General features: G+C 39.7%; 1 protein-coding gene across 1 annotated transcript in view; it reads left to right on the top strand.

Annotated features, from left to right (window-relative positions):
• The first annotated feature begins 433 nt into the window (after positions 1-433).
• The window catches only part of PAWR (PRKC, apoptosis, WT1, regulator), a 52114-nt gene continuing 37310 nt past the window's right edge, over positions 434-15237 (top strand). Inside the window, exons 1-2 of the mRNA XM_014531679.1 lie at positions 434-473; positions 9538-9669. Of these exons, the coding sequence (XP_014387165.1) occupies positions 468-473; positions 9538-9669 (138 nt within the window). The 5' untranslated portion in view covers positions 434-467. The remainder of the gene's footprint in view (positions 474-9537; positions 9670-15237) is intronic.

Raw genomic sequence — 15237 nt, 5'->3', positions numbered from 1 at the left:
AATTTAAAAAAAAAAAGTAAAAATGTTAACATGCACAGAATTATAGTGTAGATGAACCCTTACAAAACTGTTATCCAGCTACAGCAATCATCAGCTCATAGCCACTCTTTTTTTCCTGCACCTCCCAGCAATTCTTTGTTCTACAAAGGGACTCAGTGTACTCAAAGATAATATGAAACAAAAGTTTGATAAAAAGTGCTCACTGATATTTTTGTTTTATTTTTCTTTATAAAAACTCAGTGCACTATAAAGAACTCAGACAACTTAACACCAGAAAAACAACCCAATTAAAAAGTGGGCAGAAGACCTGAATAGACACTTCTCCAAGGAAGACATATAGATGGCCAGTAGACATAAGAAAAGTTTCTCAACATCATTAATCATCAGAGAAATGCAAATCAAAACCACAGTGAGATACCACTTCACACCTTCAGAATGGCTATCATCAATAAATCAACAAACAACAAATGTTGGGGAGGATGTGGAGAAAAGGGAACCCTGTGCACTGTTGGTGGCAATACAGATAGGTGCAACCACTATGGAAAACAGTATGGAGGTTCTTCAAAAAATAAAAAATGGAATTGTATGAGCCAGCAATTTCACTTCTGGGAATATATCCAAAGAAACCCTAAATAGTAATTCAAAAGAATATATGCACCCCTATTTTCATTGTGGTGCTATTTACAATAGCCAAGATTTGGAAGCCACCCAAGTTTCCATCAGTAAATGAATAGATTTAAAAAAGCTGTGGTACATTTACACAATGGAATACTACTCAACTGTAATAAAGAAGGAAATCTTATCTTTTATGACAGCATGGATGGACCTAGAAGGTACTATGCTAAGTGAAATAAGCCAGTCAGAGAAAGATAAATACCATATGATTTCACTTATATGTGGAATCTAATAGAAAAAATAAAAAAGGAACAGACTCAGAGATGCAGAGAACAAACTGAAAGCTGTCAGGAGAGGGGAATTGGGAGGCTAGGTGAAAAAGGTGAAGGGATTAAGCAGAATAGCCACAGAGATTCAGACTGAAACATGAAGAATATAGTCAACTAGTGGCCAGGTGCATGAATTCATGCACATTGAAAGTGAATTAATTAGAAGAAATATTTTTTTTTAAAAAATATACTTTCATATGCCCTTGACTGGAATCGAACCTGGCACCTTTCAGTTCACAGGCGGACGCTCTATCCACTGAGCCAAACCGGCCTTGGCTAGAAGAAATATTTTAATGTTGCTATTTGCCCCGCCCCTCCCGATTGCCGTCCCCTCCCTTTGCCTGCTGGCACCTGCCTTAGCTGGACTGGCGCTGTCTGCTCGCTGGTCCTGCCATTCCCCCCATCCCCTGATCGCTGTTCCTTCCCTCTGCCTGCTGGCACCTGCCTTGGCTGACCTGGTGCCGCCCGCTTGCTGTTCCTGCTCCCTGCCGACTAGTCGTTCCGCCATTTGGTCAAATTAGTATGTTACCCTTTTATTATATAGGACTAGAGGAGGCCCAGTGCAGAAAATTCATGCACAGGGCAGGGGGTATCCCTCAGCCCAGCCTGCACACTCTCCAATCTAGGACCCCTCGGGGGATGTCCTGGGATCTGGCCTAAACCAGCAATCGGACATCCCTCTCACAGTCCAGGACCGCTGGCTCCTAACTGCTCACCTGCCTGCCTGATTGCCCCTAACTATTTCTGCCTGCCAGCCTGATCACCCCCTAACTGCTCCCTGCCCGCCTGATTGACGTCTAACTGCTCCCCTGCTGGCCCGATTGCCCCCAACTGCCCTTCCCTGCCGGCATGATCCTCCCCAACTGCCCTCCCTTGCTGGCCTGATTGCCCCCAACTGCCCTCCCCTGCTGGCCTGATTGCCCCCAACTGCCCTCCCCTGCTGGCCCAATCGCCCCCAACTACCCTCCCCTGCCTCGACCTGCCTCCTCCACGCGAGGCGGCGGAGGTGCCGGGACCGGCCTCCTTCATGCCGCTCAGAGCCGCAGGACCCCCAGGCCTCACTGTGCGGAGCAGCCACCAGGCCCTGCCTCCACTGTTCGTGCGGCCATCTTGTGGCGGCATCGCACAAAGCACAAAGCGTGACGCCACCTAGGCTTTTATTACATAAGATAATGTTGAGATAACAGGGCCTGGGGCCAGATGGGCGCTTGGGTCAATGGGGGGTACCACTGTAGAGTGCATGGTATTCCAGCCAATTTGCTGTACATTTGAAACTGGTTTGGAATGGTATTGAATGTAAACTAGTTGGAAACAAAATTCAATACACTAAATGGATTTCATGTCTAATAAATAGGTTCTACCTAGCAGTTGGAAAATTGAATTTAGGGTTGTTATACTGCTTAGGTTGTAGTGCCAACTGCATCCCTCAATGACTTTGTGTCCTTAAGCCTGTTACTTAATTCTAATCCTCAGATCCCTCTCTATAAAGTAATACATACTGCTTAAGGTCTTTATGAAAATTACATGAAGTACTAGATCAGTGATGGTGAACCTTTTGAGCTCAGCGTGTCAGCATTTTGAAAAACCCTAATTTAACTCTGGTGCCGTGTCACATATAGAAATTTTTTGATATTTGCAACCATAGTAAAACAAAGACTTATATTTTTGATATTTATTTTATATATTTAAATGCCATTTAACAAAGAAAAATCAACCAAAAAAAAATGAGTTCGCGTGTCACCTCTGACACGTGTGTCAGAGGTTCGCCATCACTGTACTAGATGTTAATGCTTAACAGTGCCCTAGAAAATATTCAGTTAATAGTAGATGCTATTACTATTTTAAGTGATAGCTGGGATTTGAATCTAAGTTCATTGATTCCAAAATCTGAGTTTTTAGTTTGTGATTTTCTAATCTGATGTACACTTTATTGACAATCATGAAGAAAAAAGAAAAATCAATCTCGAGATAGTTAATGGGTATTTTCTGTCATTCATACATAGTTTTTTCCACTCTATGTGAAATTGCAAACATTTCCCATTTCTTTGAAAATAGTTTTAAATAATATTCTACCACTTTGTTCCCTAGAATAAGAAGTATTATGCTATTTAAAATAAAATATTTATCTAGTTCTAGTTATTTTAGTCAATGCAAAGTTAAATTTTATTGCTATTTTAAAAACTTTAATATGGGAATTTCAGTCATACAAAAGGAGAATGCTGTGATAAAGTCCCCCATGGACCCATCCTTCAACCTCAACAGTTGACAACTCCTGGGCAATTTTATCTATGGCAGCACACACTGCCCATTCTATCTCTTGTATTATTTTGAAGCAAATCTAGATGACATACTATTTTATTCTTAAACATTTCAGTATATATCTCTAAAAGATAAGGAATATTTTTAAACAAAAAAACAATATCACTCTCACACCTAAAAAAATAAAAATGTCTTAATCTCAAACTTCTGAGGCTTAATTTCATCATATATTCATTGTTCAAACTGTCTCTTAAGTGATAATTTAAAAAATAGTTTTAAAATAGTTTCTTTATTAAGGACAAAAAAGAGGTTAATATTTTGGTATTGGTGTCCTTACTCTGAGTTTCATATTTATAAGTTGTAGATACTGGCCATTTTTTTTTTTTTAGAGAGAGAGGAAGGAAGAGGGATAGAGAGAGAGAAACATCGATGAGAGAGAATCTTTGATTAGCTGCCTCCTCCTGTACGACCCACACTGGGGATCGAGCCTGAAACCTGGGCATGTCCCCTGACCAGGAATCGAACCAGCAACCTTTTGGTTCTTAAGTGGATGCTCAACTTCTGAGCAACACCAGCCCGGCTGTTTTCTATATTTTTAAAGAGTTGTTAAAAAACAAAAACAAAATATCTTATGTAGCTCCAGAAGCCTAAAATATTTGCTGCTTGGTTTTTTTTTAAAGTTGTTTGAGCCCTGCTTAGCATGTCCCACAGTCTGGATTTTCATAATTGCAGCACCATGGTGGTGTCTAATATGTTCTTCTATCCCCTCTAGTTCCTGTAATTTGTAATTACATGTAGAGGCTTAATCAGATTTAGGTTCAGTCTTTTTTTTTTTTTTTAACTCATTTCATTTGTTCAGTATCTCTATTATATTTCTTCTTTATACTATTATGGTGTCACTTACATACAGTAATATGCTACTGTTTTAAGAGTGCAATTTGATGAGCTTTGGCAAATGTACACAACTGGGTAAACCACCATGGGAACAGGATATAGAACATTTCCATCACTACTTCTGCCCCTTTCAGTCAGCCCCCTCACACCCAACTCCTGAGAACCACTGATCTTCTTTCTGTCCCTAAGATTTCGCTTTCTTTAGAATTTTATATGTGGGCTCATACAGTACATAGTATTCACTTTCTGGTGTTTTTCTTGTAGCAGTAATACTTCTGAGATTTTTTCATTTTGTTTCTTAGTATTTAATTACATGACTATACTAGTGCTTGTTAATCTGTTCACCAGTTGATGATCATTTGGACTACTTCCAAATATTATGAAAAAAGCTGATTTTTTGGTACAAGTTTTCAGTGAACATGTTTTCATTTCTCTTGGTAATAACTACTAGTAGAATTGCTGGGTCATATGGTAAGTGTATACTTATTTAAATGTATAAGAAACTGCCAAACTGGTTTCCCACACGGCTGTATCACTTTTAGTTCCCACCAACAATAGAGGAGATATGCAGTCGTTTCAAATCCTCACTATCACTTGGTATTCCAGTATGTGTATAGTGATAGTCCATTATGGTTTTAATTTGCATTTCCCTAGTAGCTAATGGTATTGAGACTCTTCTCTTGTGTTATTTTGCTGTGCCTGTATTTTCTTTGGTGGAGTGCCTTCAAATTTTTGCTTATTTTTAATGATGCACTGAAATTTATCCTGGTATGTGGTGTGTGGAATAAATCCAATGTCATTTTTTAATACAGCTATCCAGTTATCCCCAAACCACATATAAAAAGCCCATCTTTTCCCACTGATGTGAGTTTCTACTTTTATTGTAACTTAACTTGTCTATGTATTTGGATCTATTTCTAATTTTTTTATCCTATTCCTATGAATTCGTATTTTGAGTCGTAACTAACAGGACTTTAAAGATATCCTAATTTCCTTTTTATTTAGTTACTTTGTCAGATCTATAGGAATGATCTGAATAAATTGTTTAGAACATGTTATAGCTTCTCTTTTTTAACAACATTAGTTATTTGCAATGAAGATCATACTTTTTTTTAGGGGGTTTATTTGTTAAAATAGTAGCGCTCTAAAATGTAATTTTGGGAAAAGCAGAGCTTGGTGAAATTCAGAGATGCTTATTATCATCTCCGTTTAAAAGTTGATTTCGTGAAAAAAAAAAGCTGACTTTATTTCAATTTATACTTGTCAACCCAGTTCTCATGCAACTTTCTCTCTAATCCATATAAAAGGAGAGAATGACTTTTACATGTTTATATTTATTTAGAAATGAGAGCTAGGAAGAGAGATAGGGAATTCAGTCCCACATTATTGATACAAGTATCATATAAAATCATTTTTTTTGTTTTCATTTTTTTCCTCTTAGATATAAAAAGCTTATACTTCATAAAAACTCTAAAAGTATTTAGGCTTCTTTTTGGTTCTCCTTTGCTAGTACTTATTTAAAAACAACTCTCTCTCTCTCTCCCCCTTCAGGATACCAGTCAGTTATGTTCTTAGAGAATTATTAATCTGCAAGAAACAGAAGTAGAAAATGTCTTTGCTCACCTTTGTTTATTAACTCAGTTCTTTTTTGTTTTCATTTCTTATTTTTCACCATTTCTATGAAATTGTTCATCTAGGTATATTTATTCCAGTTATATAAGATAGCTTAAAGAATTTTAGGGTGCTTGTTGTTAAAAGAACTGCACAAGTTGCTAGAAGAACTTCAGAGGGAAGTTGTGATTCATCAAGCAATCCCTATTCTAAAAGCTGCCTGGGGTGTATGTAACATGCACACACTCCACAAAGATAGTATGTGTAATGAATAGGTTCCCAGGTCAGTGGACAACGGTGTTTACATGGAAAAGAACATTGAGAATTTTAACTTGGGGTGCCACAGTCCATCTCCCTGATTTGTCTCATCTTGGTAACTCATTCATTCATTTATCAAACATTTACTGAAGAGTTTTTGTTTTGTTTTTTTCCTTTCTTTTAATGTGCTACTGGTAAGGGAGTCTACATTTATAGAGGATGTGAGAGGAGGGAGGTTAGTGTTGAAGGGTTGGGTCTCAGAAATGAAAACAAAGATAACATCCCAGTGCTCAGGGAGTTCATGGCTCCCTGCCTCAACTTTTACTTTTTATTTGTCTACTAGAGGCCCAGTGCATGAAATTTGTGCATGGGTAGGGTTCCTAGGCTTGGCTGGCGATCAGGGCCTCCCTTCCCTGGCTGCTGGCTGCCGGCCTAAGCCTTCCTTCGTTCTGTGCCACCCCCTGGTGGTTAGCACACATCATAACGAGCAATCGAACTCTCGGTCTCCCGGTTGAACTCCTGAGAGGACACTTGCATATTGGCCTTTTATATGTATAGACTAGAGGTCCGGTGCATGAAATTCATGCATGGGGGATGTCCCTCAGCTCAGATTGCACCCTCTCCAATCTGGGACCCCTCGAGGGATGTCTGACTGCCCGTTTAGGCGCGGTCCTGGGGGGATCGGCCCTAAACAGACAGTTAGACATCCCTCTCATAATCCAGGACTGCTGGCTCCTAACCACTTGTCTGCCTGATTGCCCCTAACCACTTCTGCCTGCCAGCCTGATCACCCCCTAACCATTCCCTTGCCAGTCCGATTGCCCCTAACTGCCCTCCCCTGCCAGCATGGTCACCCCCAACTACCCTCCCCTGCAGGGCTGGTCCCCCCCAACTCCCTCCCCTGCAGGGCTGGTCCCTCCTAACTGCCCTCCCCTGCTGGCCTGATCGCCCACAACTGCCCTCCCCTGCTGGCCATCTTGTGGTGACCATCTTTGACCACATGGGGGTGGCCATCTTGTGTGTTGGAGTGATGGTCAATTTGCGTATTACCTCTTTATTAGATAGGATTCTACCATTTAAGAATTCTAGCTTTATGCTACTGCCGTTCAGTCCTACAGTCAGGGATTTTTTGCAATTCAGGTACTGGAGAAAGGGATGGCTGCTTTTGTAGAGGGGAAGATTAGAGATGAGACCACTCTATTCTGTCCAGGTCTCATATTCTTGCTTCTCAGCCCCCACTGTACATTAAGTGGTTGATTCTTTTCTCAGTACTATATACTGAAGAATTCCTTTGTTTAATTTTATTTTCTGTTCTAGGACCTCTGTCATACAGTTTACATTATTGTGGTTTTATACATTTTAATGTTAACCAGAATGAGTGTTCTGTCATAAACCCTTTTTAAAAATTAATTGTTCTGGAATGTCTTATGTATTTGTGCATCCAGACGGTCCACCCACCCTACTTCCCAAATATATTCTCTTAAGATCTTGATTGACATTTTTTTATTTTATGTTGATTTAAGATTATTGACACCTACAATATTAAGTTTTTCTCAATTTAAGAATGGATTTTAATTTGTTTCTTAGTCAGCTTTTACAGTCTTTTTTATAAAGTGTTTCAGTTTATTAAGGTTATTTTTAAAATTATATAATCTCATTGGCTAGTGATGTTGCTTTGGGAAGTTATTTATTTTTGCTTACTTATTGAAAAACCATCTTAAGTAGCTCTAATAATTCTAAAATATTTTAGGTTATATTCTTGATAAAATCATATCATTTGAAGTGATGGAGTTTTGCCTTCTTTGTAATGCTGAAATCTTTTTTTTTTTCTTACCTAGTTTTATCAGACAGTCCTTCCAGAGTGATGTTAATAACTATGTTGATGGTGGACATTAATGTCTTAAATCTAATTTTGCTTTTAAATTTTGTTTATGTTTTACCATTTAACATGATCCTTTATTGGGTTTTGTTTTCCACATAGGAAATATTTTTTTCATTAGGATCAAATTATCTATTATGTTGTTTGACTAGTCTCTTAATTTTTGGTCCTTGTCTCTCTTAACCTGTACAGTTAATTGCTGTATACAGGCTGTTTTCTCAAAATCAGTTTGATCATGTTTTACTTATATGCCAGGGAATTGTAGCACTATAACATCTTTCCATGTTGTGTAGTGAAAAGTACAGAGTTCTCAGGCTGTTTATAGTATATTTATATATTATTTATATGTGATCAGAGCATATGCCTTTCTAATTTTCACCTATGTGAACTGTGAAGGACCTGAGATCTTATCCTGCTTGCAGGCCAACATGTTAGCCTACTGTAGTTTTATGGATCCTGGCAGAAGAGAGGAGTCTCTTGGGTCAGAGACAAGGACAGTTTATTACTCATAGCAATTGCAGTAGCGACAGTATCATCTTTTTTCTTGTACTGGTTATCCAAGCTCCAGCTCCTACAGGTTACATCACTAGGACCAGATGACACCAGTACTCATAGTTTCATTACAGGAGAGGACCCTGAACATTATCCAGAACCTCCCCCTTCCGTTCTTTTCCTGACTTTCTCCCCATATCATTCTAATTTAACATTCCTTCTCAGCTTCCATATCCCCCATTGTGAACCTTGTGTCTAAATGTGCTGCTTATGTACTAGGTTCCTCCTATTCCAGACACTCCAGTGATCCTTCTTGACTTGCACAGTGGCCTCTGTCTTTTTCTCTCTCTCTCTTTGGAGAATTTGTAAGTTCTGTTGTCTTTCCTGCCATTCTGTACGTTGGTCAGTGTCTTAGTGTTTGCAGAGTGCCTGCAGGGACATTGTTTATTTTTTTTGTCTTTCATGGAATCCTTTAGGGCAGTGTATTGGTTAGGAATGTGTTCAGTTACAATGGGTGTAATGTATAGAGTTTTGTTTCTGATTATGGGTTGTTATTTTTTCATGTAAAAAGTCTGGAGATAAATAATGCTGATGTTGATACATCTTTTTCGCAACACCCTTTCCTGTAAGTTTTTCCATGTGCTCTTCCCACCATCTGAAATTCTCTTTCTTCTATAGCTACAGTTGCAGTTATTACCCATCCTTTAAATTATAAGCTCTTCTTCAGAGTCTTTGTAGAGGTGAAAAAACTCTTCCGTATGTACTCATAGGTACTAATAAGCTAGAAAGTGGCCTTTATCATTAAGTTTTATATACATGTCTCACCTTCCCTGTAGACTATACAGATCATTTCTGTGGTGTATTATTTTTGATTCCCTCCAAAAAGTGCCTTGTTTAAAGTAGACACAGTTGGTTTACTTGTTGAATGGATGGTACAGAATGAGTGAACCCTACCTTAAGCAAATCTTGAGATTAGATGTTGGCAGTGATGTGAATATGGAAATTTGGGTATTAAGCAGATAATTTAATTTACAGGAATGAAATGTATACCAGTATATTGCTGAAAGAAACATCTTTATTGTGTAAATTAGTTTCTGAATGCACAAATATTTCCTTATACTATCAAATGTATTTTCATATACTTTTAAAACATTCTATTAATATTCAGTGAAATAAAATGGAAACTATCCTTTCTTTCAGTGCTTAGATGAATACGAAGATGATGAAGCGGGGCAGAAAGAGCGAAAACGAGAAGATGCAGTTACACAACAAAACACTATGCAGAATGAAGCTGTCAGCTTATTAGATCCAGGCAGTTCCTATCTACTACAAGTGAGTATTTAAAAATACTAGGATGTCACTAGCTCTTTTTAATCCTCACTGGAAGACATGCTGAGAGAGAGAGAGAGAGAGAGAGAGAGAGAGAGAGAAACATCAGTCGATTGCCTCCTGTGCACACCCTGACCAGCAATCGAACTGGCAACCTTTTGGTGCATAGGATTATGCTCAACCAACTGAGCCACTCCATCCTGGCATCACTAGCTATTTTAATGATAATTTGTAAGTTACTATTAACAATTTTTCTAGTTTCATTTTGGTTGCATCAACTCCATTGAAATATTTTCAATGGATTTAAAAACTGATCTTTCTTATCTCCAAATACTTTTGATTTAAGCAGTGCTTGGTCTTTATTTCCTGATCAATGAATATTTGCTGACTGACTAATAAACAGTATCACAGTATAAAAAGTGTCAGATATAAACAGTATCAATTGTAAAAGCAAACAAGAATAATAATCACCTCTTGGTAAAAACAACCAAGACTAATAATTACCTCTTAGTAAGTTTAAATGACTGTACAGTTCTGTTCTAGTTTGATATTTGTTTTAGAATTGCATAGCAAATAAAGAGTTCAACAGCAAGTTTCTACAAAGTTAAATGTTTAAACATAATAAAAGATAAAATTGTGAATTGTTAGAAACTTCTATATTTCTGTGTAATTATAAAATATTATTTAAAATAAAATTTAACTCAGTTTTAAATTAGCTGGGGTTTTTTTTTAATTCTTATGGCACAGATAATTGGAAGTTAATGGCATTGGGATGATTAAGTATTAAGAAAATCACTTTGCAGAATCCTTTAATATAAACTCTCTTGGAAGTGACCTTGATATAATGTAATCTTAAATTAATTTGATCACATTTTGACGTCTTAAATTAGTGTAGTCTTTTCAGAGTTCCAGTTTTTACTTTTTTAAAATAAATTTCATTAAGATACCACTTTCAGAGGAGTTTCCAATAACGTCCCCATTTTATTGATTAAAAATGAAATATAACTTGTCTATTAATTTGCAAGATAATGATAAAAGTGCATTTGGCAGAGAGAAGCAAAGTATTTTGAGATGGTTTGGAATGCAGATAAAAGACTTCATTCTCCTCTGCTCTTTGAGGAGATCTATTGACATGAAGAATCGAAGTGTGATACAGGTTTATCTGTTCACCTGTACCCAAATTGTTGCTACTAGGACAAATAGAACCTATTACAGATAATGGTGTAAGCTAACAAGCAGTGTTTCAGCATCTGTGTGACTATTCATAATCGAAACTGTCTTTGTATCCTTTGTCTAACAAAGTTGAAATTGAATTTGGGCTTATTTCACCTGTAGAGTGTTATGCTAAGTGAAGTAAACCAGTCAGAGAAAGCACCATATGATTTCACTTATATGTGGAATATAATGAACAAAATAAACTAACAAACAAAATAGAAACAGACTCATAGATACAGAGATCAGACTGACAGCTGTCAGAGGGGAAGGGGGTTGGGGATGGGTGAAAAGGTGAAGGGATTAAGCAAAATAAATAAATAAATAAATAAATAAATAAATAAATAAAGCAAAATTCATAGACAGACAACAGTATGGTAATTGCCAGAGGGAAAGGAGTGGTGGGGAGGTAGAAGAGGGTAAAGGGGGAGATAAATGGTGACAGAAAGAAACTTGACTTTGGGTGGTGAACACACAATACAATATACAGATGATGTATCATAGAATTGTACACTTAAAGCCTATATAATTTTATTATACAATGTCACCCCAATAAATTCAATGAAAAATATGTATTTTTCCGTGAGCCCTGGTGCCTGGATGCAAAATACATAAGTAGTGCTTAATTTCCCTTGTTTGTTTGTTTTTCTTTTTCTCAAAGGACTTTTTTTTTTTCATTTTTAGAATGGAGCAATGATGAACAAATAAATTACACATGAGAATGAGAATCCTAATCGGAAAATTAAAAAAATATGGGCCTAGTCCAGGTGAAGATATAGGCTTAATTTATTGGGATAGAGGCAATATAGCATTTTTTAAAAATACGTTTTTATTTCTTTTAGGGAGGAAAGGAGGGAGAGAAAGAGAGAGACATGGATTGATTGCCCCCTGTATGCACCCTGACCAGGGATTGAACCTGAAACCTGGGTATGTGCCCTGACCGGAAATCAAACTGGCAACCATTTGGAGCACAGGACAATACTCAACCAACTGAGCCACACCAGCTAGGATGAAAATATATAGCATGTTAAGACCTGGTTTCAGTTCTTGGCCATGCCACTTATTCTGGCATACTCAGATAACATCAGGCAGTAGCTTTTAGAAAAAGGGTTGATTTCTTTCTGTGGAATGAAGCCCTAACCCAGTGAAAGCTGGGGTGGCTTGTGTTAGAACACAGGGCTTATTCCCAAATACAGTCTGTATGCGGATATGGAACAGTCTCGGCTGAGCTGGGTTCTCTGAGGAGCTTTCTGCCTCATACAGTCTATCTTTTTTCCGGTACCTTTTCTGATTTCTTGCCAGGCCCACTCTTCCTTTCATTTTGTTTTTGTTTCATTAGCAGTGAGGATGTGACTCATTTTTTACCTTGGTTCCAAGTGTCTGTTTTGCCAGGCTCTGTGTCTAGGATGAAAGTGGGGCTCTCTTCAAGGGTCCAAAATGGCCACATTGAAGTTGGAGTGGGAAGAGGAACTCCTCTGTCTCCATAGCTGACCGCTCTCTGAGTTACTACCCAAACTCACATATTTTACTACTCATATAGGTAGATATTTGCTTGCAACTTCAATTTCAAAAAACAAAACAGAGATAATTTTGGTATCATTGGTGGAGTTAAGGCTTTTTTAATAACCAGAGAGACTTTTTTTCCTTAGCCTTATCTGTGAGTCTGAGCCATTCAGTGAAACAAAACTTCAAATATGAAGAATAAAATAGGAATATGAATGCGGTATTGGGAACAGGTAGAGTATTTTAAGTTTCTACTTGACATATTTTCAGATAATATGAACTAGTGGTAATAAAAAAATAATTTAAAAATTTTTCTGCCCTGGCTGGTGTTGCTCAGTGATTAAAGTGTCGGCCCAGGCACCGGATGGTCTCCATTCAATTCCCTGTCAGTGGCAACCAATAGAAGTACCTTTCTCACATAGATGTTCTCTCTCTCTCTCTCTCTCTCTCTCCCCTTCCCTTCCTCCCTACCATTCTCTGAAAAAAAAAAATCGATGGAGAAAATAATCTCGGGTCAGGATTAACAAGAGAAAAAAAGATAAGTATTTTGTGAAATTAAAAGTGGATCTGCCTTATGATCTAGCTATTCTACTTCTGGGGATTTACGTAGAAAGAAACCCAAAACACTAGTTTGAAAGAATATATGCATCCCGTGTCCATTGCAGTGTTATTTACAATAGCCAAGATATGGAAGCAACCCAAGTACCCATCAATAGATGAGTAGATAAAAAAGTTGTGGTAATTTACACATTGGAATACTACTTGACCGTAAAAATGAATGAGGTCTTATCATTTTGATAGTATGGGTAGACCTCTAGGTCCATTATGCTAAGTGAAATAAGCAGTCAGAGAAAGACAAATACCATATGATTTCACTTATTTGTGGAATCTAAATAACAAAATAAATGATCAAACAAAATTGAAAGAGACTCAGACACAGAGCAAACTCATGATTGCCAGAGAGGAAGGGAATTGGGGGGGGCGGGGGCTGGTTAAATAGGTGAAGGGATTAAGAAGTGAAAATTGGTACCCTGACTGGTGTGGCTGAATTGGTTGAGCACTGTCTCATGCACTGAAAGGTCACCGTTGAATTTCGGACAGGGCACATATTCAGGTTTTGCATTCAATCCCCAGTTGGGGTGCATGTGGGAGGCAACCTATTGATGTTTCTCTTTTACATCAGTGTTTCTCTTTCCCTCTCCCTTTCTCTCTCTAAAATCAATAAAAATGTATTTTTTTAAAAAAGAAGTAAAAATTGGTAGGTACAAAATTGTCACGGGGTTGTAAGAAAAGCAGAGGGACTATGGTCAATACTATTGTGATAACTATGTATAATACTAATTGGGGTACGGGAAATATCAAAGGGAACAATATGTAAAGTATATGGTTGTTGCCCTAGCTGGTTTGGCTCAGTAGATAGAGCGTCAGCCTTTGGACTGAAGGGTCCCAGGTTTGATTCTGGTCAAGGTCACATACCTTGGTTGCAGGCTTTATTCCTAATCCTGCTTGTGGAAGGCAGCCAATCTATGTGTCTCTTTCACATTGATGTTTCTATTTTTGTCTCTCCTCCCCTTCCTTCCATTCTCTCTAAAAATCAATGGAAAAATATCCTTGGGTGAGGATTAATAAAACAAAAAAAAAGTATATGGTTGTCTCATCATTCAACTATACACCTGAAACCAGCCCTATATAATAAAAGCCTAATATGCAAAATGTTCGACTGGGAGTTTGACCGCTTTCTATGACATGTGCTGACCACCAGGGGGTGGTATGGAATGTGGTGTGCATTGGCAATGCAGTGCTGGCAGCGGGCAGCAGTGGAGGCACTGCTGGCCCAACTAGAGCGGGACCATGGCAGGATGATGGAGCAGATGAGCGGGTGGTGCCAGGCCAAGGTGGGTGTGAACAGGGGACCAATTGCCCCGCCGATCGCCCCACAGACGGCGGCCAGTGGCGGTAGCAGGGGCTGGGGCTGCCGCTGCCGCTCGGCTCCCAGGTGCTGAGGGAGCCGAGTGGGGGGCCAGGCCCTGACTGATCACCCCATAGATGGTAACCAGCGGCTAGCAGGCCCTGATCGCCCAACCGGGGCTGGGTCCCAGGCTGGGACGGGAACTGGGGGTGACCAACCTCCCTCAGCGCCCGGGTGGGGGTATGCAACCTCTTGCCAGCTACCTGGGGGCGGGGGTGATAGGGATGGAGGTGTGAGAATGCAGGGTGTCCACCGAGCTCGCTCTCACTCCTCCTCCTACCCTCCCCTGGGACGCCAGAGCTCACGCACCAGGGAAGCCCCTGAAACTCAGGTGGCAGGCACTGCAAAGAGCCTGCCCTGCACCCACATGGCCTCTTCTGGTGCTCCCCACCCCACGGCCTCCGGCCACGCTCACCGCATCTCCGCGTGGGGACTCGGGAGCCGTGACTCAGGCAGAGGGTGGCACGTGGGGCACCGGGGGCCCAGGTGCTGCCTAGGGCCCAGAGGTCAGCTGGGACCTGCCCTTCCACATCAGACACTCACGCTTTGATGACTGGCCAGGTTTAGGGACTGCACCCATGCACAAATTTCATGCACCGGGCCTCTAGTCCTATCTAATAAAGAGGGATTATGCTAATTGACTGTCACACCCTCACGAGATGGCAGTGCCCACAGCCAATAAAGAGGGAATATGCTAATTGACTGCCATGCCCTCAAAGATGGTGGCACCCACAGCCACAAGATGGCGGCACCCAGTCCCCTCAGGCCCACCGAGGGAGCAGGCGAGTGGCATGGCTGGGGCCGCCCCATGCGCCTGCCTCTGGAGTCCCCCAGTCCCCCAAGCCCCCCAGCTGCCCAGGGCCGGCCTGAAGCACAGGCAAGCCTCG

Source organism: Myotis brandtii, unplaced genomic scaffold (genome assembly GCF_000412655.1).
Source record: "Myotis brandtii unplaced genomic scaffold, ASM41265v1 scaffold82, whole genome shotgun sequence".
NCBI classification, from domain to species: Eukaryota; Metazoa; Chordata; class Mammalia; order Chiroptera; family Vespertilionidae; genus Myotis; species Myotis brandtii.
The sequence above is the reverse complement of the archived record's forward strand: the minus strand, read 5'-3'. Positions and strand labels throughout refer to the sequence as shown.